This window comes from Rhinoraja longicauda, chromosome 13 (genome assembly GCF_053455715.1).
Source record: "Rhinoraja longicauda isolate Sanriku21f chromosome 13, sRhiLon1.1, whole genome shotgun sequence".
Lineage (NCBI taxonomy): Eukaryota > Metazoa > Chordata > Chondrichthyes > Rajiformes > Arhynchobatidae > Rhinoraja > Rhinoraja longicauda.
In genome coordinates, this window is record NC_135965.1 from 46,446,413 (window position 1) to 46,471,991 (window position 25,579).

General features: G+C 38.8%; 1 protein-coding gene across 1 annotated transcript in view; it reads left to right on the top strand.

The window, feature by feature from the left end:
- Nucleotides 1-25,579, top strand: part of dis3l2 (DIS3 like 3'-5' exoribonuclease 2) — a 150,959-nt gene that overhangs the window by 27,521 nt on the left and 97,859 nt on the right. Inside the window, exons 3-6 of the mRNA XM_078410894.1 lie at nucleotides 2,752-2,894; nucleotides 5,330-5,383; nucleotides 6,783-6,884; nucleotides 21,102-21,354. Of these exons, the coding sequence (XP_078267020.1) occupies nucleotides 2,752-2,894; nucleotides 5,330-5,383; nucleotides 6,783-6,884; nucleotides 21,102-21,354 (552 nt within the window). The remainder of the gene's footprint in view (nucleotides 1-2,751; nucleotides 2,895-5,329; nucleotides 5,384-6,782; nucleotides 6,885-21,101; nucleotides 21,355-25,579) is intronic.

The window sequence follows — 25,579 nt, forward strand, 5'->3', positions numbered from 1 at the left end:
GGTAATATATGCAATTCTGGTGGCCATGCTATAAGAAGGATATAATTAAGGTGGAGAGGGTGCAAAAAAGACTCACAAGGATGTTGCTGGAACAGGAGGGCATGAATTGGAAGGAGAGACTGGTAGACTGGGACTGTTCTCTGGAGCAAATTGTGTTGAGCGGAACCTTATAGAGGTTTGTGAAATCATGAGGGCATTGATAGGGTGGAGGGTCATAGTCTTTCTCCCAGAGTAGGGAAGTCCAAAACTAGAGGCTATCTGTTGAAGGTGAAAGGGGAAGGATTTGACTGTGACCTAAGGGGAAGCATTTAACTGTGACCTAAGGGGCAGGATTTCCACTCATAGGGTGGTGGGTTTATGGAATGAGCTGCCACAGGAAGTGGTAGAGGCAGGTACAATTACATTGTTTGAAAGGCCATCTGGACAGGTTCATGGATTTAGAGGGATATGGGCCAAATGCAGAACTAGTATGGCACAACACTTTGTTTAGCATGGATGGGTTGTGCAGAATGGCATGTTTCCATGCTGAATGATCGTGTAATACTTTGCACAAGTTTTTACAATGGTTGATATTGAAATATAATAAACTTAAAGATCTTCAAATAGCATTGAAGAACATGTAACAATCTGCATCACTATGGTCTGGGTAATGGAAATGGAGCCAAGATCCGATGGAATGCACCCAGGTATTTCACAAAAAAATGGCTGCAGCAATAATGGAGGCATTAGTTGAAGTTTTTCCTTAGCTCCCAGAATATCAGCCACATTGTCAATGTTTTTGGTCTGATATGTCTAGTTTCTGTATTTTACATAGGTGCATGGATAAATAGACAATAGGTGCAGGAGCAGGCCATTCGGCCCTTCGAGCCAGCACCGCCATTCAATGTGATCACGCCTGATCATACACAATCAGTACCCGTTCCTGCCTTCTCCCCATATCCCTTGATTCTGCTAGCCCTGAGAGCACTATCTCACTCTCTTTTGAATGCATCCAGTGAATCAGCCTCCACTGCCTCTGAGGCAGAGAATTCCACAAATTCACAACTCTCTGTGTGAAAACGTTTTTCCTCATCTCAGTTCTAAATGGACTACCCCTTATTCTTAAACTGTGGTCCCTGGTTCTGGACTCCCCCAACATCGGGAACATGTTTCCTGCATCTAGCCTGTCCAATCCCTTAATAATTTTATATGTTTTAATTTTACACTAGAGCAAAGGTGCCAGAGGAGGTGGTGGAAGCTGATACAATAGCACTGATTAAGAGTAATTAAGAGAAGCACATGAACAGGAATGATATATACTATATACAGGAAGATGGGGATAGTTTAAGTGTACAATACACCAAAACGAGACCAGTATTTCCATATCCTTAACAATTCCCTTTGTTATCTCTATATTTTCAGATTTACTGAATTTACCCCATGCACTCATGATAACCTTATCAAATCTGGCATGCAAACCTATGGTATCTGTGTCTCACCCACACAAAGTCCTGTTCACCCATTGGTGTACTCTTTAATACAATGGTTAAGCAACAAATAATTCTAAATTCTTGCGTATATTTTGAAAACTCATGATTTCTCTTTCATTTGTCTGAACTGAGAATACAGATCTCTTGTGTGTGTTGTGTCTGTTGTGAGAGGACAGCCCTTTCATCCCAGGAATTAGCCTAGTGAATCGCTTTTGGACAGCCTCCAATGCAAACATCTTATTTAAATATGGCTACATAAAATTATACACCCTCGTCCAGGTGTGGACTCAGCAATACCCTGTATAATTGAAACAATACTTTGCAATTTCTAAACTCCAAGCTCTATGCCATGCAGCCCAGAACGTAATTATCCTTCTTAACCATTTGTGATTCATGTACAAGAACATCTAGATCCCTCTGCACTCCTTCCCATTGCAGTCTCTCCCCATTTAGATGATACTTTGAGATTGCTGTTAATATTGTACGTTTGTTCGCACTTATTGTAGAAGGGAAATTTAAACATTCAAACAAGTTAACAAACTTAACAGGTCAGAATGTGTGGCAAACATTGGCTGCTCAATGGCAAATGGCATTGAATGCATTGAAATGGAGAAAATATTACTTTTCTGATATGTATCTCCTCACTATTCCTCTTTCTGGTTACACCAAATCTGATGAGCTATTTGCACTAAGTAGTTTTGAATAGCAGTATCACATGAGATCTGAAAATAATTCCTTTGGTTTGCTATTTCACATTGGACCTCGGTCAATGTATGTGACATAGAATCTGTGCTTAACAATTGTCCTTCTGGAATGTATCATAGACCAGTCAGCACAGGAACAGGTCCTTCGGCCCACAATGTCTGTGTGATACCCAGAACAATTCTCATCTGCTTGCATATAATCTATATCCCTCCATTCCCTGCATATCTAAATGCCTATTCTTAAACGACACTATCATATCTGCCTCCACCACCACCCCCAGCAGAGCGTTTCAGGCACTCACCACCCTCCGCATAGAAGAAAAACTTGCCATATGCATCTCCTTTAAACTTTGCCTCTCTCACCTTAAAGCTATGGCCTCTATTCTTTGCCATTTCCAATGTGCGTAATGTCCAATGTTTTGATTGTCTACCCTGTCACTTCACACTTGCTAAGACATAGAAGGTAGGGAAGTGTTGACTAAAGACATGATGTCCAATGTATGAACCTTCTGAGGTTTAGCCAGGCGAGAGGAAATGTATATCCATAATTATAACAATTGCATCTTTGTTCATTACAGCAGGGAACTTAGCTTTACGTTCAAACCTCAATGATAAATGGAGTCGGAGTAGGAGTAGTCGAGCGAGGAGGAAGAAGATATTTGAACCCTACTTGCCAACCAGTGAAGTTTCAACTGGCTTGAAAAGAGGAGAACTTGTGCAGGTAATTAATCACTTAATTGAAGAATAGTAGATAAAATAGCATATGCATTTTTTAAAAAGAAGCTGGAATGAGGAATTAGATGTTGCAGTCATATATATATATCAGTTGTTTTGTGTAGGTGATGATATTATGAAACTAGTAAATTAATATAATTTACGTGATATATAGAAATGATATTTATTTCACATTTGGAATTGAAAAATATTAGAGATCAAATTCATAAGGACATTGGAGTCATTGCAATGCAGGTATAACTGGTACATCTAAGAGGACAGCACATTTCCTTTTCCATTATCTTCCTTTCCTCTGTTGCTCAGCTCCTTTGCCATTGGCATCACAATGTGATTGGTAAAATTAGGAGATGTCACAAATCAGATGGTTGCACTGAAAATTCTCTGAGCCCAAAGGACTTTTTGATTAAGTATTTCTAACATGAACACAAGATTAAACCATATATTAAGTCAAAGTTAATGTTGTTTATGTTGTGTACATAAAGAAATAGGTTACATTTAATTGTGATATTCAATGAATATTTCCTTTAGTAAAATTTCTGTTATAATGGGGGACATAATGGCTGGAGAATGACCACTTAGTTTGACTTTTCGGGTCGAGACCATTCTTCAGTCTGAAGAAGGGTCTCGACCCGAAACGGCACCCATTCCTTCTCTCCTGAGATGCTGCCTGACCTGCTGAGTTATTCCAGCATTTTGTGAATAAATACCTACGATTTGTACCAGCATCTGCAGTTATTTTCTTACACTTAGTTTGACTTAGTTATGAATACCCTGGATTTTAGTTTAATTCCCAGAACATAAATGCCTATCCAGGGGTAGCATGCATTAGGGTTACGGTTCATTGACTTTTGGGTATTGTTAAATCAAGATCTTGGCTATCTGTGTTGGTGAATGTTAAACCTAAACATTACTCACAGGAAATAATTCTTGCAGTTGGCCATCATTTCTCACTGAACCAGTAATCTCAAATTCAACTAATTGCCAGTGACAACAATACCTGCGAACAAGATTATCACTGCCAGCCAAAAGTAGTTCATTACAAATACATAAGCATTTTGCAACTTAATTTTATTGTAAATTTTCAAATGTGAATCTTATCATCTAAACCTTGAGAAACACCAATGATAATCAGTGATAATTCTTTGAAAATACCATATAAAAATGTTTTGGTGGTCAGATCTATGTATCTATGTATCTATACGCTGTAAATGGATCAATTGTAATAATATATTGTCTTTCTGCTGACTTGATAGCACGCATCAAAAGCTTTTCACTGTACTTGGGTACATGTTACAATAAACTAAACTAAACTAAACTGAACTGAACTGATCCCTGAGAAAGCAGAATGGGGTGGGGGGAGAAAGATAACACTGGAAGGTGTGACTGATGACCCAGCTCCAACTTCATCTCACCACTATACACCTCTTCCCTTCCCCACTCCTTTCTGCTTTTTAGGAATTTAGAAGGATGAGAGGGGATCTTATCGAAACGTATAAGATTATTAAGGGGTTGGACATGTTAGAGGCAGGAAACATGTTCCCAATGTTGGGGGAGTCCAGAACCAGGGGCCACAGTTTAAGAATAAGGGGTAGGCCATTTAGAACAGAGATGAGGAAAAACTTTTTTAGTCAGAGAGTTGTGAATCTGTGGAATTCTCTGCCTCAGAGGGCAGTGGAGGCCAATTCTCTGAATACATTCAAGAGAGAGCTAGATAGAGCTCTTAAGGATAGCGGAGTCATGGGGTATGGGGAGAAAGCAGGAACGGGGTACTGATTGAGAATGATCAGCCATGATCACATTGAATGGCGGTGCTGGCTCGAAGGGCCGAATGGCCTACTCCTGCACCTATTGTCTATTGTCTATTGCTTTCCGCAGGGACCACTCTCCGTGACTCCCTGCTTTGTTGATGCAGTTTTGCAAGTCAATTCAAATGGCACTAGGTGAAGGTGACAGACAGGTGATTCAGTCGTACGTTGCATTAATATTCTTTTGTTAATGTTTGAAGACCATTTGCATTTTGCATCAGCAAAACTGGAAATAAAAGAACATCAGAAAAGCAAAAGTACATTATATTGTAGGCTACATTATTTTAACAGAGAAACGTGGAATTTTGCAGGGGCTTTTTTTTTGCAACTTTACTGCATTTTTACAACCAATAATATACTTTTGTAAAGTGTAGCCAGTTTATTTTGGAAGTCTTTGAGAAGTTTAAGATAAAGGAAACTTTTAATTTGGCCTCTTGTTTAATTGTTTCTGTTTTATTTGATGATCTTATTTCTACCTTTTCATATTGTTCTTCTGCCTGTATGAATGTTTGACATTACCTTGCGAGACTTGTTCAGTTCTTTAGATTTATAGCCAGTGCTTCAAAATGTGTATGATTGGGAAAATTAAGATCATAATTTTTATTGGCTTTTACAGGGTGTGCTGAGAATTAATCCTAAAAAGTATCATGAAGCCTTTATTCCCTCCACTGTAAGTATCATTATATTGGTTTTCGAAACGCTTTTTCAGAGCAAATTATTATTTATAATTTGTGTGCTTAGTTTCTAAAGTGCACTTTATATTAGAAGTTGAAATAAATCTTTACAATGTTGTGAACATTGTATAATAGATACTGATTGTGAAGTCAATATGTCAAATAAAGGTCAGAAACAATATATTGTGCAAAACCTGTAATAGATTTCCATCTGAACAAACTGACTTGCATTTGTATATTTAACTCTGAAAATATTGAGAGGAAGACAAGTAAGTCTTAAGGTAGTCATTAGCAGAATATAAATATTTGGTGACAGCATTAATTATCAGCATGGTTCCATGTGCTGATTGCATATCATAAAACATATTTAAATACTTAATTCTTCAAATTCTGATGAAAGATGTAGAACCTCAGGGTTCTCTCTGCAGTTGTTGCTTGACTTCCAAGGTACTTCCAGGACTTTATCTTTTATAAGATTTAAACTACATGGACCAACCTGTTATAAGACAGCAACATGCATGAAGTTTCCATCAGCATTGCCTGCCACTCTTTGTCCTGTCTCTCCTCTCTCACAGCTTTCCTTCCCCCATTTCCCCCCCCCCCCCCCCCCACATTCAGTCTGAAGAAGGGTCCCGATGTGAAACGTCACCAATCCATGTTCCCCAGAGATGCTGCCTGTCCCGCTGAGTTCCCCAGCACTTTGTGTCTTTGAAATTTCTTGTTTTCTTTTGTGGTTTCAAGAGAATGATGAGTGTGTAAGCCCTTTGGTGCTCCAGGCCGCCTGTTTTTTTTAGCATAGTTCCCATCTAATTGCGATAACTGAAAAAATGATGCAGAATGTTATGTTTCATGGCCAGGGTGCTCTTCAGTAGCGTCTTCTTGCTTCCACTGGTATTGTGTGCAAGGAGTACTCTTTTCCAGGGCGTAGAACTAACTATGTTTCTCCAATTTAAAGCAAAATCTAATGGGGCAATCAAAATGAGATTTTATTTATAGATGGAATGGTTAACTCCTAAATAGTGTGCAACTTAGCTCACATGGCCTTGAGTCATTTTCTCCTTAATCTCGTAGTATTTTTGAGTATCTGATTTTTTGTCAAATTTAAAATCTTGGAAAATGATAAGCACACTCAGGTCAAGTAATCTAACACTAGTTGATATTAAAAGGCACAAAGTACTGGTATAACTCAACAGGTCAGGCAGCATTCCTGGAGAACATGGATAGGTGATGTTTCGGGTTGGGGTCCTTTTCCAGGCATGCTGCCTGACTAGCTGAGTTACTCCAGTACTTTTTGTCTTTTTCTGTAAACTAGCCTGTTTCTGCATATTAGTCAACATTTATCTGCTGTTATTATGTTATGTTCAAACATTATTTTGATCATATTTTCTTTCTCAGGATGGAACTCGAGATATTTTTATCGATGGTGTCATTCCTCGAAACAGAGCTTTGAATGGTGATGTTGTGGTGGCAAAGCTTCTGCCCAGGGAGCAGTGGAAAGTAAGTTTTAGATCTGGAATAAAATCAATACTTCTCTCTTCCTCTCATCATCTGTTCCACCACAGAATATGGACGCATTCTATCCAGGGGTTTCAATATATATTTGAAGTTTTAGCAAGTAACTAGTTTGTTTTTGCTGGATGGTAATAAATTTCATGGCTCATGATTAGTATTTTACAAGCAGGTTCTATAGTATCTTTATGGTAAAACTCTGGCATCTTGGAAACATTAGTAGGGCTGGACGGACATAAATTCTGGACTTTTGGATGTTATTCTTACTGATATCTCAACATGCTTTGGATTTTCTTTTTGGATGTTCCACAGCAGTGTTTTAGATTTACCAGTGAACCAGTTGCATTTAAAGGAAGCAAGAAAATCAGGCAAGGTGAGTTGAGAGACTGTGTGAGAGTGAGATCCCCTGGAGAGTGGGAATAGGCATCCCGTGGATTTAAAAGGGAGTGGAATGAGGGTCCTGTGGATATAAAAGAAGATGAATGGAACATGACAATGGACTCCCAGTAAATGTAAAAGGAGCATGGAACAGGGCCCCGGTGAATTTAAAGTGAATATAGGAAACGGGGGGAGGGGTGGGTGGGTTTAGCGATCAGAACCCGATGCTGAACCATTTAAAACAAAATTAGATGGTGGATTGTCAGGGGTTTCCTCGGCATAACTTGATGTTCTGTTAGCAGTATATACAGTAGCACTCAGAACCCACCATAATTATCCAACATAGATGACGAGCTTGAATTAATTATCTAACTTCCTCCTCAAAAGTTTCAACTTGTTTACATCACCGCAGAGAAACCAGTTTTATGTTTGTTGTTTGCACTTTGATCAGTTCTATATTTTTTCAAAAGAAAATATTGCAAATGTTAGAGATGGAAATAAAAGCAGGGAATCCTGGCAATACTCAACAAAGTAGTCAGGACTTGTGGAGAGGAAACAGAGTTAATGTTTCATCTGATGATGGACCTGTGACATTAATTCTATTTCTCTTTCCACAGAAACTGCTCGATATACAAGCATTTCCATCACGTTTTCTTTGAGTTCAGCATTTATTCTGTTGAAAGCTATAGTGCCCTCCATAATGTTTGGGACAAAGAGCCATCATTTATTTATTTGCCTCTGTACCCCACAATCTGAGACTTGTAATGGAAAAAATTACATGTGGTTAAAGTGCACATTGTTAGATTTTATGAAAGGGTGTTTTTATACATTTTGATGTCACCATGTAGAAATTACAGCAGTGTTTATACATGCTGCCCCCCCTCCCCCCCCAGAAGCTACACTGCAAGACGCAAACCACTGGTTGGCCACAAAAATAGGATGGCCAGGTTAAAGTTTGCCAAGAAGTACTTAAAAGAGCCACCACAGTTCTGGAAAAAGATCTTGCGGCAGATGTGACGAAGATGAACTTATATTAGAGTGATGGCAAGAGCAAAGTACGGAGGGGAGAAGGAACTGCCCAAGATCCAAAGCATACCACCTCATCTGTGAATCACGGTGGTGGGGGTGTTATGGCCTGGGCATGTATGGCTGCTGAAGGTACTGGCTGACTTATCTTCATTGATGATACACCTACTGATGGTAGTAGCACAATGAATTCTGAAGTGTATAGACACACCCTATCTGCTCAAGTTCAAACAAATGCCTCAAAACTCATTGGCCGGCAGTTCATTCTATAGCAAGACAATGATCCCAAACATACTGCTAAAGCAACAAAGGAGTTTTTCAAAGCTAAAAAATGGTCAATTCTTGAGTGGCGAAGTCAATCACCCAATCCGAACCCAATTGAGCATGCCTTTTATATGCTGAAGAGAAAACTGAAGGGGACTAGCCCCCAAAACAAGCATAAGCTATAGATGGCTGCAATACAGGCCTGGCAGAGCATCACTAGAGAAGACACCCAGCAACTGTTGATGTCCATGAATCGCAGACTTCAAGCAGTCATTGCATGCAAAGGATATGCAACAAAATACGAAACATGACTACTTTCATTTACATGACATTGCTGTGTCCCAAACATTATGGTGCCCTGAAATGGGGGGACTATGTATAAACACTGCCGTCATTTCTACATGGTGAAATTAAAATGTATAAAAATGGCCTTTATTAAAATCTGACAATGTGCACTTTAACCACAAGTGATTTTTTCTATTATAAATCTGAAATTGTGGAGTACAGAGGCAAATAAATAAATGATGGGTCTTTATCCCAAACATTCTGGATGGCACTGTATACTTAAGAATCTTCTTCATTAGGTCTTTGAATGTTCATTTTTTAAAAATGTACTTTTGTAGAAAGTATTACAAAAGTATAATTCCTGATTGATATTTTGAAATGTGTTGCAATATATACCCCTTGAATGTCAGTCAAGGTAAGAAGCAAAATTTAATCAAATCAGTGCTGCCGTGAGGCGTTGTTGAGAAACATGATTCTCTTGAAATACATAATATAAATTTTAGTTCATGGATCAGCAAAAAGTACAGTTAAGTTTTTGTAAATAAAATTATTGTAATTATTGGCTCATTGGAGATGTCTATTAAAACTGCAATGTTTCCATAAAAATGTAGTTTAATGAATTGCCAGTTTGTTTAGAAGGCTCTTAATAACATAAATGAATTAATGTAAGTTGCCTGAAACTTTTAGAGTGTAATCACCACACTTGGCCCGTTCCTCAGTTTCAGAGTAACAAATTTAATTGACAATTAGGAAATTGCAAAATTAGTTTTATCTCTCAAATGTGACAATGCAATCCCTTTGACATTTTCAGTGTACAGATAACAGTTTTGAACAGTAGGGGGCAGAAATATTATTGAAGTTATAGGTTCTGGGCAAATGTTTAACACGGCTATGAAATCTGTTGTAAATATTAACACAACAGCTTTCTCACAACAGGGTTCATTGTTGTTTAACACTTTTTTAAAGATAGTTAGCAAACAATTGTGCTGCAGTTAGCTTTCTTCCTCTTAATCAACGTTCCAAACATCAGTCATTGTGATGTATTCGTGTGCAGTATTGAGAATTAAAGTAAGCTGCATGTGAAAAGTTTCAGGTTTACACCTCAGAAATTAACATTTTGTAATAATTGTGGTTGGTGCTAAAGCTTTATATCCATTATTTCACTATTTCTTTAATACCATTTTCCTTTTGCTTTTATTCATTTTTGTTGTTTCTTCACCAGAATAATTAATTTGGCATAAGTGTGTAAATTATAGTTAGATCCCTAAGATTTAGCCGGCTTGTGTAGAGTATATGATTATATTAGTAGTAGATGAAAACCTTTGCAGAGTTTTATTGAGAGTGTATTTTTAGATATGTTGGTATAAAGTTGTGATTGACTGAAATGGTCTGTCAAATTGTTGATTGAAGGGAAAGCAAGTCTCAATGACTGAGAAAGAGATCAGTTGGATCATTCGTTCTTTTGTCAATCTGACGTTTTCATTGCTAAGTCTAATTGCAAAATGAAATGCACAGAATTACATCAAACACACAAATAGAATAATGCCGAAACCAAGTTTAGAAACCGGAAACTGCAGATGCTAGTTTCCCAAGGAAGGGCCCAAAATGCTGCAGTAACTCAGCGGGTCAGGCAGCATCTGTGGAGAACATGGATAGGTGACGTTTCACAGAGTGCTGGAGTAACTCAGCGGGTCAGGCAGCATCTGTGGAGAACATGGATAGGTGACGTTTCACAGAGTGCTGGAGTAACTCAGCGGGTCAGACAGCATCTGTGGAGAACATGGATAGGTGACGTTTCACAGAGTGCTGGAGTAACTCAGTGGGTCAGGCAACATCTGTGGAGAACATGGATAGGTGACGTTTCACAGAGTGCTGGAGTAACTCTGGGTCAGGCAACATCTGTGGAGAACATGGATAGGCGACGTTTCAGAGTGCTGGAGTAACTCAGCGGGTCAGGCAGCATCTGTGGAGAACATGGATAGGTGACGTTTCACAGAGTGCTGGAGTAACTCAGTGGGTCAAGCAGCATCTGTGGAGAACATGGATAGGTGACGTTTCACAGAGTGCTGGAGTAACTCAGCGGGTCAGGCAGCAACTCTGGGGAACATGGATCGGTAATGTTTTGGGTCGGGGTCCTTCAAAGAAATGCCATTTGGCACATTAGTTTGTGCTAATTATGCACCGCATGGGAACGACTATATTAGATTGATTACAGAAAATATGCAGACATGTAAAACTATTTTTAGCCAGGTACAATGAAAAAAAGAAAAAAGAAAACATAAATGAAAGCTGCAGTAACACAAATAATTGAAAGAAAGGGAAAAAAGTTGTGTGAAGCAGAAAGATGGTCGGGTGAAAGAACTGGTGGGCAGTGTCCTGCAACTGTGGTGGCTCCGCTCACAGGTTCCATGTTAGAAACATAGGAACATAGAAAAATAGATGCAGGAGCAGGCCATTTGGCCCTTTGAGCCAATATGATCATGGCTGATCATCTAAAATGAGTACCCTGTTCCTGCTTTTTCCCCATATCCCTTGATTTGTTTAGCCCTAAGAGCTAAATCTAACTCCCTCTTGAAAACACCCAGTAAATTTGCCTCCACTGCCTTCCGTGGCAGAGAATTCCACAGATCCACAACTCACTGTGTGTAAAAGTTTTTCCTCATCTCAATCCTAAATGGCCAACCCCTTATTCTTAAACAGTGACCCCTGTTCTGAACTCCCCCAACATCAGGACCATTTTTCCTGCATCTAGCCTGTCCAATCCTTGAAGAATTTTCTATGTTTCTATGAGATCCCCTCTCATCTTTCTAAATTCCAGACAGCACAAGCCCAGAGATGCTGTCTGACCCACTGTGTTACTCCAGCTTCTTGTGACTATCCCAGGTTCCATTCAAGGTGTGGCAACATGAATTTAATGAGAGAGATGTTGACAGAACCAAAAATTAGACCAAAAAGCTTTAAGGAAATAATAGGAAGTTAATATAGGCTTAAGACACTTGACACACACTTTTAAAATGGTTTGATTAATTTTGGAACAACATAGGACTTGTTCACAGGTTTAAGTCCTAAATTGGGGCAATGCTAATTTTGTTGGCATTAAACAGGAACTTGTAAAGGTTGTGTAGGAAAGAACTGCAGATGCTGGTTTAAATCCAAGGTAGACACCAAATGCCGGAGTAACTCAGCGGGACAGGCAGCATCTCTGGAGAGAAGGAATAGGTGACTTTTCGGATCAAGACCCTTCTTCAGACTCGGGTTGATTGGGGATGCTGTTAGCAAGTAAAGGCAGGTAGATTTAATTTGCCTTTTCAAAGAACATGATCCTAAGAATATTTGACTGACAGAACCTATCGACTGCAAACTCTGATTTGGTTTGTTCTGCTTCTATGTGCATTTTATAATTTTTTAACTGCAGTTGTTCCAGGATTAATTTTTGTTTGTACTGTCTGGCAGAGTAATAAAATTAAAGAGTGTTGATATATATTACCTCTGAATGTTTTGCAATCCACATTGAATTTGTAACTTTGAACAAAGCCATTATTGAAATATTTTAAACAATGATATAGAAACTTTCAGTGACATCCATTTGACATTTAATTTTCCTTCAACTATCAAAGAAAATGAAATCATCATGAAATAATGTTACAATTTATTCAAATGTTGATTTTGGGTGATTGTTATGAAAGATTATATTTAAAAATGTTGACAGGTCATTGCAACTATAAAGCAGGGTGTAATAAACACAGTAATGTATCCTTGCTCTGCGTCTCTGGCTGGATTACATTTAAATAGTACCTTTGCTGTTGTTTGTATGGTGGAGAACTCCAAAACGCAGCAACTCGCAGCAGCAAACATTATACATTGGGTTTTTTTCAAGCCTCAGGGAAACCTTTAACTCCATTGACGAGGAGCGACTGGGAACATTTGTAACATTTGACTGCCACAGAAATTTGTCTCCACCTTGGGTATATTTCACGATGGCAAGTAAGACATGACCTTAATCAGTGGATGCACAACACAGGCGATATCAGTGAAATCCGGCATCAAGTAAGATCACATCATTGCACCAACTCAGTTTTCAATCTTTCTAGTTGCATGTTGTACCTCACGTCCAACAAACTTCCTGTGGGATTGGAGCTAAACTTAAGAACTAATGGGAAACTTTAAATTTTGGCAGCGACACACCAGAACCAAGGTCACTCTGACCTCACTAGTCAAACTGCTGTGTGCAGACATCGCCAGTGTAATTGTGTGTGTGCGCATGAGACTGAGCTCCAGGCCTTTGTCGGCTTATTCAGTGAACTACATGAGAGGAGTGAGGCTTGCATTGAACATCTGCTAGACGAACGTCCTCCCAACAACATGCCTCTGCTTTGCATCATTGCCCTCCACAATAAAAGTCCTATAACTGGTCAACCACTAGGCAAACATTGATGATAAAATTTAGCATTGCCTTCAGAGGGCCAACAAAAGGAGTTTTGAAGATCAAGATCTTAAAGCTCGTGGTCTACCAGGCAGCATTGACCCATGCCCTATGGTGTCCTGGACTCTACTCCCAGCAGGTACCTCAAGGCATTGAAAAGATACCATCAACTCTTTCTCTACAAAATATTCCAAGTCACAGCAAGAATAAGCAAAGCATCATCAATTTCCTCTCCCAGACCATCAGCCCCAGCACTGAGGCCCTACTTGCCCTCAATCAGCTTTGTTGGGCAGGCTGTATCACTTGCATGCTCAACAACAAGTGGGTGTTTTTTTCCCCCAAGCTCTGACACTGGAAGAACCTTTCAGGCACATGGAGAATGACATTTAAGGACTTGTTGAAAGCCTGCTTGGCATAGGAAGGAACTGCAGATGCTGGTTTATACCGAAGATAGACACAAATGCTGAAGTAACTCAGCGGTTCAGGCAGCATCTCTGGAGTCAAAGAATAGGTGAAGTTTCAGGTCAGAATCCTTCTTCAGACTGTAAGGGTTCTGACTCGCTGAGTTACTCCAGCATTTTGTGTCTTATCTTTGGTGAAAATACAAAATCCCCACTCGCACAGCGTCCCTGGCCCATGACTGCACAAAATGAAGGAGAAGGATTCAGAATCGTTTTCGGAACTTTGACAATAGACAATAGACAATAGACAATAGACAATAGACAATAGGTGCAGGAGTAGGCCATTCAGCCCTTCGAGCCAGCACCGCCATTCAATGCGATCATGGCTGATCACTCTCAATCAGTACCCCGTTCCTGCCTTCTCCCCATACCCCCTCACTCCGCTATCCTTAAGAGCTCTATCCAGCTCTCTCTTGAAAGCATCCAACGAACTGGCCTCCACTGCCTTCTGAGGCAGAGAATTCCACACCTTCACCACTCTCTGACTGAAAAAGTTCTTCCTCATCTCTGTTCTAAATGGCCTACCCCTTATTCTTAAACTGTGGCCCCTTGTTCTGGACTCCCCCAACATTGGGAACATGTTTCCTGCCTAATGTGTCCAATCCCCTAATTATCTTATACGTTTCAATAAGATCCCCCCGCATCCTTCTAAATTCCAGTGTATACAAGCCTAATTGCTCCAGCCTTTCAACATACGACAGTCCCGCCATTCCGGGAATCAACCTAGTGAACCTACGCTGCACGCCCTCAATAGCAAGAATATCCTTCCTCAAATTTGGAGACCAAAACTGCACACAGTACTCCAGGTGCGGTCTCACCAGGGCCCGGTACAACTGTAGAAGGACCTCTTTGCTCTTATACTCAACTCCTCTTGTTACGAAGGCCAACATTCCATTGGCTTTCTTCACTGCCTGCTGTACCTGCATGCTTCCTTTCAGTGACTGATGCACTAGGACACCCAGATCTCGTTGAACATCCCCTCTTCCTAACTTGAATCCATGTATTGGATGCATGCAAAAGTTCTATAAAATGGCGGAAAGAGTCCACCAGTCACAATTGCCTTATTGCTCACCCGCTCAACCACTCACCCCATCTGTGGAAGATTCAGTGTTTTCACATAATGGCGTCATCAGTCACATCAGAATCCATAAAAATGGATTAGAAGCAAGTCTTCCTTTATCCAGAAGGATTGCCTGAGGAGAAGATCAGTTCTGAGGTTGGATTTCTCATTGATTACATTATCTATTGTTTGAATGGTTTAGCAGAATGTTTTAAAAGTGTTGCAGTTAATAATTGTAAGTTGTGCTTTTAATCCTGTCAATATCTACATCACCATATTTAAAAGAAAGCCACATTTTTAAAAATGTTCTCACCTGGAAACGCAAATAATTTAGTGTTGGAAAATGGTGAGAAGTTACGAACAAGTTGACTTCAAATATATATTTGTGAAATTAATTTATTGTCTAAATGTTCATCACACTTTTGAGGATTTTTTAATGTCTATTGCCATGGGTGTAACAAATTTGACAAAATTGTACAATAAGGTATGAGGTTTTGGGTGGGTTTGAAAAATCTTATACAGGAAAAGGAAATGTTGTCAATGTTGTGATGTGATTTAAAGTAGGGCTGAATGTAGACCTTTATCCTGAAAGTGACAAATAGAACAAAGAGGCACGCCTGTGATCTTTAATACCGGAACTGGAGAGAAATGTTATTGGGTGGAGTGGAATAGATAACAGTTAATTGTTCACAAGTTTCCTTCAGTGCTTTAATAGCTAATGGACGTAATGTGACGTATTTATTTAACATACGTCACAAATTCTACTTTTGATGGAGATTTAACTATTTTATCTGGATTTTTAATTGGAAAATTATTTGATAATAGGAATATTAATGTTTTTCTTCCATCTCTCTTCAGTAGAGTGTTAAACTATTTTTAAGTAATTGGTTAAAAAGCTCTTTGGGAAGAACAGCAGTGAAGTTCAATGCATGTGAAGTGTGTTTGTATCCAATTACATCATTTTAGGTTATTAAAGTTTTGAAAAGTCCTGAAAAGGATTCTTTAAATTGTGCTTCAGCATCATTTATAAACATTCTGTAGAAATGTAAGTGGAGAAAGTTACTTAATGCATGTTGTGCGGGGATATACGTAAATAGATGAAATCGCCAACCGATAAGAATTTGCAAAACTAACCACTGTTTTGCAATAATGTCATGTTTCCTGCAGTTCTGTGATCTCCATCCTTTGCCAATTTTCCCTTCCACCTTTATTCCAAACAGGCCATTGAACTGTCTTATTGGGTCATGGGGGAAAACTACCTCTCTTCCTGTCCCAGAGATGCTTCATAACTTTAGCCAGAAACCTGCATGTAGTTGTAGAACATGGAAGTAACAGCTGTGTTGCTACAAGAAAAATAAGTGAACAGTTGATTATTTTTAAGGCTAGACTGTGCAGACGCAGTCCAGTTGGACCATTGCTCTAGTCATCTAGCTTTCCAGGATCCTATTGAGTGCATATCCAGATTTGTCACTTTTGGTTGTGTACCTTACAACCTCACCATTCCTTGCTGGGTAGCAAGAACCAAAACCCTCCACCTCCATCTGCCTGGTGAGAGAAATTGAGGATCGCTAAGTGAACCCTCCAATAACCTGTTTATTACCTTTCATATAACCATCATCCATTTGCATTCACACTTGCTGGTATTTATAACATAAAACATTTAAAATATAAAAATAACTTCTGGTGGGAGCAGAGAAATGGGTGAACGTCAGCGGCCCTGTCGGATCACCTTGATCAACAATGGGCCCCAAGGGCTTGATGACACATTTGGTGTTCTCTCAGTGGGTGTACCATTTGGAGCTGGCTGACTGAGTGTGAACAAACTCATGATGCGGCACCTAAGGAGCTCGAGATATCTTTCAGAATTGGTAATTCAGCACTTCAGAGGCTCTGGAGGAGGATGGACTGAAGAGATCTCTTTCAAAGTCAAGAGAGTGGCCAGGTAGTGATCCTTCAACATGTCTAAGCTTTCATGGTCACGATTATCTTCATAGTTGTAATATAATAACATAACAATGTACAGAAAGGCTCAAAGTTTCTGATTTAATTTTTGTAACTGAAATTTACTAATCTACCTTAGTTCAAAAATTAAGTTTATATCCAGAAAATGCCAAATATTGGGTGGATTAATAATTTGACCCCTTTATAAGTGTAAGTCTATCCAGCTGTGGTTGGCCAAATATCTGTGTTGATCACGATACAACCAGTGATATTATTCATAACAAGTGTGTTTTAAAAAAGGTCTGTTTGACGCTGGTCCTATCAAATGTAATAATCTATCAGTCCCAATAAATAAATACACAAATGCTACTGTAATTTAGAGCAGATCACCAAAAGGAAGTTCCCACTAGTATGAGTACCCTTGAGAACTTCCATAAATTGTTATTTAATACGACAGGTTTAAAATCTAGCTTTTACGGGAAAGAATCATTGCCAGAAGCTAAAGTGAACTATGGAAAGTTAAATTGCTTTCTTTGGCTTAAATATAAACTTTCTCAACAGTGTTTTGCTTTGTTTCTTTGCTGAGCTTGTAAAATGTGCTTAAAATGCATGTATTCTGGGCTTCATTAAGGTATTGGAACTTCATACTAATAGGAATAATGGCTTGTGTTCAGAAGTCATGTGTATTGAATTTCTCTTAAAGGAGAAATGCCTGTTAGGATAACATTTTCATGAAACAAATGGTACAGATTAAACTTTTTCCAAGCATGTGTACATAAGCAACAGCTTAACAAATTTAAGTGGAAGCACTTTGAGATTTTTTTTAATCTACTTTATGGAACACATTTAAGAAAATGTATATTTCATGGGATGTGGACATCTAAATTTTTCTGTGGGATTAGTTTTATTACAAGGGAAGAGATTGAACTTTTTTTTGCCTTTCATCACAGTGAGGAAAGTGAGGAGTCGCTGTGGTGGATGTTTTTTTTGTTAAAATGTATTTTGTGTGTCTTGTTGCTTTTTATTGGTATGACTGTATGGCAAATCAAATTCCTTGAATGTTGCAAAACATACTTGGCTAATAAAGTATGGTTATGATTACATGTTATCGGCAACAGTGACAAATTTCCCAACCGATATTCAGTACTGCATCTGTTGGAGGAGTCAGCATCATCAGGGTGAAACTGACAACTTTAGCTTGAACGTTTACAATAAGATGTGACCAGGAAACCCAGCCATGTCATCTGCTGCTTCCTCAGGAAATCTGCGTCTATAGAACTGCCTTCAATTGAAACAATGCAATCACAAATCATGAAAATTATCATATTTGTTTATATATCACTAAATTTGTTCCAAAGATAAGGATTTTGGTATTTTTTGTAATCAGTACACTACTGAGTCATCCAGAAATTTGATCCAATATAAGCTGTTCATTTCATGCAACTAAATTTAAGGTAACTGTGGGAAATCATTTTTTCAGTTTTAGACACGTTTCTATTGTGCTCCTAATCCTATAAGCAATGATTCTTAACTAAGTGCCCAGTCAAAACGATTTCAACTTTATCCTTTAAAGTTATTGGTTTGCATTCTGGACCATAAACATGTCGTTCAACTTTCTCATCACTAACTGTGGAATTTACTCCAATAAACCTCTGTGTCTCTGCCTTCTTCTTTAGGATCATAGTTTAAACTTACTCATTGACAAAGCTTTGAGTCATCCCAAAGAAGGTGATCTTTGCCTTGTTGTCAGACATTGTCTGATTACAAATTGAGCATTTTATTGACTAAAGGTGCTGCAATTTGAAAATACTGACAATTAATGAGATTCAAGGTACTGCAGATGCTGGTTTACAGAAAAGACGCAAAGTGTTGGAGTAGCTCAGCGCCTCAGGCAGATGCTGCCTGAGCTGCTGAATTACTCTAGCACTTTGTGGCCGACGATTAATAAAGTTGATTGCTGCAGTATTTCTTCAGGGCAGAGAAATGTCCGTACCAGGAAAGGTCACCTATCCATATTCTTCAGAAATGCTGCCTGGTCTGCTGAGTTAGTCCAGCACATTTTATGTAAATAGGCATTGGCACTTCCTTGATTCCCCAGTATCCTATGCTTATTGTTTTATCAATAATCTACTCTTAACCATGCAACCAGAAATGGAAATGTTCACTGGTTACATTTTAAGCCCAATTTAAATTTTGGAGATAATGAATCACCCTGTACCAGCACATAGCAAGATCTGGACAGAGTCATGAATTGCATCAGTGTTCATCAAATTACATGAAAATTACATAACACCAAGGCAATGACGATTCATCAGCAAGAGAGGGTCCAACCACTTTGGCGTGAAGGTTGATAGCATTATGAGTGAATTTTACATTTATCTTCCAGAGGGATGTTATTGTGAAGAAACTGTAGAGCAAATCAGAGTTTGGGTATTCAATGTCAAAACAGCTTGCCATCTCACACTAGCCATCTCACACATGGTTCATTCAAGACTGTAATGGAATTATTTCCTCATATCTTAATGAGTGCGGCCATAACACCCAAGAAGTTCAAATTCTCCCAGGACATCTTAGACATTTATTTTCTCCATTGCTTTTGCATCCAGCAGATGGCAAAATCTGCACTGCAGAAACTTATCAAGGGTTTTCTTCAAATGATCATCTATTCATCAGCCATCGTATTGAGTATAGAAGTTGGGAGGTCATGTTGCAGTTGTATAAGACGTTGGTGAGGCCACATTTACAGTATTGTGTTCAGTTCTGGGCATCGCGTTATAGGAAATATGTTGTTAGGCTGGAAAGGGTACAGAGATGATTTATGAAGATGTGGCCAGGACTAGAGGGTTTGAGCTATAGGCAGAAGTTGAGTAGGCTGGGACTCTATTCCTTGGAGTGCAGGAGGATGAGGGGCGATCTTATAGAGGTATACAAGATCATGAGAGGAATAGATCGGGTAGATGCACAGAGTCTCTTGCCCAGAGTAGGTGAATTGGGGACTAGAGGACATAGGTTTAAGGTGAAGGGGAAAAGATTTAATAGGAATATGAGGGGTAACTTTTTTCCACAAAAGGTGGTGGATGTATGGAACAAGCTGCCAGAGGAGGTAGTTGAGGCAGGGATTATCCCAACATTTAAGAAATAGACAGGTATATGGATAGGACAGCTTTGGAGGGATATGGACCAAATGCTGGCAGGTGGGACTAGTGTAGCTGGGACATGTTGGCCGGTATGGGCAAGTTGGGCCGAAGGACCTGTTTCCAGAATGTATGACTATCTGAAACAATAAAGGGTTGTAGATGCCTGGAAATGCAATGAACTCTTTCATCCCAACCTGGACAGCAGTGGACTTGTACCATCAAATTCCCTACCTAACAGCATTTTGGGAACATCTCACATAAATTCCATCAATACAAGATTTTCCACCAACATCATTTCAAAGGCAATAAAAAAATGGAGCAGGAAAAAAAACTGCAGATGCTGGTTTAAATCGAAGGTTGGAGTAATTCAGCGGGTCAGGCAGCATCTCGGGAGAGAAGGAATGGGTGACGTTTCGGGTCGAGACCCGTCTTCAGTCTGAAATGCTGACTATTTACCTTCCTGCAAATAAATGGTCGCAAAGCTGAACCACTTTGTTTTAGTTTATGTTCTCAGTGTGTTGCTCGATTAGTCAATCATCTAGCAATTGAACATGTTGCTTCATTCTAGACAATAGACAATAGGTGTAGGAGTGGCCATTTGGCCCTTCGAGTCAGCACCGCCATTCACGGTGATCATGGCTGATCATCCACAATCAGTATCCCATTCCTGCCTTCTCCCCATATCCCTTAACTCCGCTACAGATTCAAAGAAGCTTTAATGTTCTAACTTGTGTTAATATATTTGAATCGTAAATTGAGTTTAATTTCACCTGAATCTGCCGTGCCCTGGACCCTTTTACTTGCAGCCCTTCTTAAATAAAGGACCATTTAGCGACCCTCCTGTCTTCTGGCACCTCAGCCGTGTCCAGTGTACATCTCAGCCAAGGCTCCTTCAATATCTACTCTTGCTTCCCACAATGTCCCTGTTTATATCTGATCAGGCCTGGGAGATTTATCTACCTTCAAAAGCCTAGGATAGGAAAGGTTTGGAGGGATATGGCCCAGTCACTCGAAAATGGGACTTGATTGGAATGGGTGAGTTGGGACAAAGGGCCTGTTTCTGTGTGTATGACTATGACATGAATACCTATCTGTTTTACACTTGATTGTTGATATGGTCTTGATTTTCTATTATTCAGTACCTTTGTCAAGTTAATTCTAATTGAGGCAATGGTGTTTGACCCCTGTTGATTACATTGATTATTTCATTGGTCTTTTTTGTTTCTGCAGATTATTGTGCCAGAGGGAAGTGGGTTGGAAGCTAATCCATTTGCTCAATCAGATGTACCTGTTGAAATTATTAACATTAACTCTGAGGCTGTTCGAGCTCAGGACAAAGGTCACGTGGTTGTGGAGAGTCCTGATGTAATTATTGAAGAGCAGTATGACAGCCAGGATGAGAACAGAGATGGAGCAGGTGATTTGAGGAAAGATGCACTCGGTGGTGATGTGAGCAAGACAACCCATGGTGCTTCAGGAAAGGGTAAGATTTGTACAGTACTTCACATAATGTGTCATGATATATTTCTGAAATTAAAATGATCGTTGTTTTCGCTTGTACGTTGTTTCAGGTCTGCACGTAAATAATCAAGACCCATTAAATTTATTATCTTGATGTACCAAATAAATGTTAGAAAAAGTATAGCCTTTAGATTTTCTGTGTAGGATATAATCCAAACTATTCTGCTGTATAGGTATGTAGGTTAATTGGCTGGGTAAATGTAAAAATTGTCCCTAGTGGGTGTAGGATAGTGTTAATGTACGGGGATCGCTGGGCGGCATGGACTTGGAGGGCCGAAAAGGCCTGTTTCCGGCTGTATATATATGATATGATATATGATAACTGTGTTTTAATGCATAACATCATACTTCTGTCACCGATATAATGTAAGGCTTTCTCTTCACTTGGTTTGTTTGTGATGCGGGTCTTTTGTTTTCAAATTCTTTTTGAATGATTGCTTGTTGTATTAGAAACATATAAAACTTTCTTAAAAACACTAAGATAATTATGATAAAGCCTTAATGTGCAATAAGATAAGAGTTAATACCTTTTACGTGTGTAATATCTAGAGAAAGTTTTTCTGACTACAAGTGTGCATAAGATTGTTAATAGGTCTATTGATATAGCTAACTATATAAACTCAACCTATCCGTTTAAGTAAGTATAACATTTAAGATAAAACTCCACCTTCAAGATGTCTCCCTTTGTTATTTTTCTCAACCTAATTTCTCCATCCTGATGACTAATGCCTTTTACAAATGAGAGCCTGGCCTATCTCTGCAGCGTCCTCAGAATCCATTGCTGAGTATACATGATATTCTTTTGATTCTCGAGTGATTCTCTGCAAATTTTCCCTTCCTGCCCTTTGGATATCTTCTCTATTTTTATCGCGTTCAGCATTTGGACATCTTTCCTTTTTAATCAGCCTTATCTTCTGGATTGGGCACATGTTCATGAGTGAAAGGTTTGTCGTCTACCACCTTCCTTTTGGGGAATCTGATTCATACTGAACATAACATGGCCAATGAATAAAGAAAAGGTTCTTCTCTTCGCTAAGATTGCTAGAGTCCTTATTAAAGGAATTCAAGGGACTTGAGAGTGCTGATGCAGGACTCCCAAAAAGTTAATTTGCAAGTCAATCGGTAGTAACGAAGGCAAATTCAATGCTAGCATTTATATCAAAAGGACTGGAATACAAAAACCGAGATGCAATGCTGAGGCTCTATAAGGCGCGGGTCAGGCGGCATTTGGAGTACTGTGAGCAAAGTTGGGCCCCATATCAGAGGAAGGATGTGCTGGTTCTGGAGTTGGTCCAGAGGAGGTTTACAAGAATTATTCCAGGATTGAGTGGGTTAGCATATGATGAGTGTTTGATGGTGCTGGGCCTCCACTCGCTGGAGTTTAGAAGGTCGAGGGGGACCTCATTGAAACTTACAGAATAATGAAAGGCATAGTTAGAGTGGATGTGGAAAGGATGTTTCCATTGGTGGGAGAGTCTAGGACCAGAGGTCATAGCCTCAGAATTAAAGGACTCTCTTTTAGAAAGGAGGTGAGGAGGAACTTCTTTAGTCAATCTGTGGAATTCATTGCCACAGAAGGATGTGGAGGCTAAGTCAGTGGATATTTGGCGGAGATAAGGCAGAGATAGACAAATTCCGATTAAAACGGGTGTCAAGGGTTATGGGAAGGCAGGAAAATGGGATTAGGCAGCAGAGATCAGTCATGATTGAATGGTGTAGACTCGATGGGCCGAATGGTCTAATTCTCCTCCTACAACTTGTGAACTTGTGAAGGAACATTTAATTCTTTTCCCCTGTTGAAGAGGGCAGCAGGATCCCTTCAGGATACATGAATTAATGCACCAACTGATTTATCATCTGCATTCTCTTGTCAGCTGCTGATCGTTTAACTCATGTTTTGTTCTCATCTTGAGTTTTTGAAATGTTCTCTAATTTTACATTGCATTCACTGTTGCTGCATTTTCTTCAATAACAATTGAATATTTCACTCTTGCCAACCAACCCGCTCTGGGTGGTTTTTGGGTTATATGCTCTTTGATCTCCCTATTTATCAGTATCCCTTTGGACCACAGTCAACTTTCAGTCAGTTATCATCGGGTTTGTTGCGAGAGCTATATATGTGCTCCAGTACCAGATTTTTTTCTGGAATATCCGCACACAAATAATTTTCAGACACCATTGCTGGAAAAACTAAGTTACAGCAATGAACGGCCACTATTTAATAATTATTTCTAATTAACCTGGAGAATGTTATTTTGAACCGCTTTCTTTAAGCCATTGTAATCTGTGTGATGAAGTTCTAGGATTACGAGCTTGCTACAATGAAAGAACAGAAATATATTTCATGTTTGGATTATGTGTGTCTTGGAAGGATCTATGTGTTTGAGATCCTCCTTATTCTGTCTGGAAGGGTTTAGGAGGTGCTGTCATACCTGAACCTCCACTGATGCTGGCTGACATGCTGAGGATTTTCAACAACTTGTTTTTATTTCAGATATTCAGAATTGGTGTGTTTTAATTGGTATAAGAATGAATCATGTAAGTTTAGAGTTGCATATTGGCTAGAAGGATATCACAATACAGAGTTGACTACTCCTAGAGGAAAAAACATATCTGGAAAATTGAGCTACTCAGATGTTCAACTTATGAGCCTTTTTATTGCAACATGGCTCTGACATGGTTTTCAAATTCTTTGTGTTCTACACTTTTAAATACATAATGTTCTATAATAGAATGGAACAAACTGCACATGCAGTTTTGGACCAGTTGAAGTAAATTACTAAACTATCACATCCTTTGCTCATTATATTGAAAATGTCTTGCAAAGAGATGACTTCACTTTTTCCTGAAAACTAATTTATTTTACTGTAGACATGCTTTTATAATAAATCTGAGAGCATTTACAAGTTTTAATTCAAGTTGTCTTATGTTGAATACTTCCTATTTCCCTATATTTTGTTTTTCAAGGCCGTTACATATTATCACCCATGCTTCATTTGTCCTTATGTGCCAACAGTTTGCTTCAATAGAAGTGTTACTTTTGTGCTATGGACTTCGATTAGTTATTGCAGGAGCCTAATGGTCATGACAAAGTTTATTCAATAATCTGTTTATTTTATCATTGTCTCCACTTTGAAAATTGAGAATTGAAAGTTGTTTGCATATTAATATTAAGAGATAGATGTCTTTCATAACTAATTTTCATTAAAATTTAGGTTCCAGACTTTTATCATTCCTAAGCCATATAATTTTGTTTTTATGCCACTATGTCAAGCCTGTACTAATCTAACCAATCCTTTAAAATATTGCAAACATTTGAATGCACTTTATACATTGTACATTGTTTTGGATTCATACTTTTTTTTTTTTTTTCACTGATGATATTACAGAAATTTAAATCAATTTTCTTTTACTTCTTTTCATAGAACATAGAACATAGAAAATAGGTGCAGGAGGAGGCCATTCGGCCCTTCGAGCCAGAACCACCATTTATTGTGATTGTGGCTGATCGTCCACAATCATTGATCACAATGAATGGCGGTGCTGGCTCAATAGTGAAATGCTACTAAATTTGTTAAATATGCTTTCTGAATATCAATTATGCTTTCTTATATTTTTATATTGTCCTTTTGGAAATCCTACCCCCTTAGTCACAATAAGAGGCGATGGCGATATTTTGCACAATTAGATTTGTAGATTCAGATGGTTGCCTTTATTTATCATCATTGTGTATGATTTTTGTGATTTTTATCACTATTGATTCAACATTTGTCTTTCTCCTCTAGAACATTTTATTCAAGGATCATGGAACATTGTTACTCTGTGGACAAATCCTTTTGTTGATTTGAGATTTTCTTAACTGCAACCATAAGACTCACTGTATTAATGTAAACTAATGTTGCATGTGTATTGTCGAAGAATCTACTTTTCGGTTGGAAGAGTATGAAAGAGATGAAAAGAACCAAGTTGATTGCCTATTGCTCCCAATTTTATCTCAGACATTTGATTCATTTGTTTTCTTTCCCGCCATGGTAATTCCAGCTGTTTATCAGTTGTGTTGATTTACACTCTATTACCTGCGCCATTACAACTGCCATGTCCGTTACTTCAGCTATGACCTCTCTCTGGAATATAATTTTTTTATACTCGCTCCATGAAATTTGGTGCAGAAAAAGCATGATGCTGAT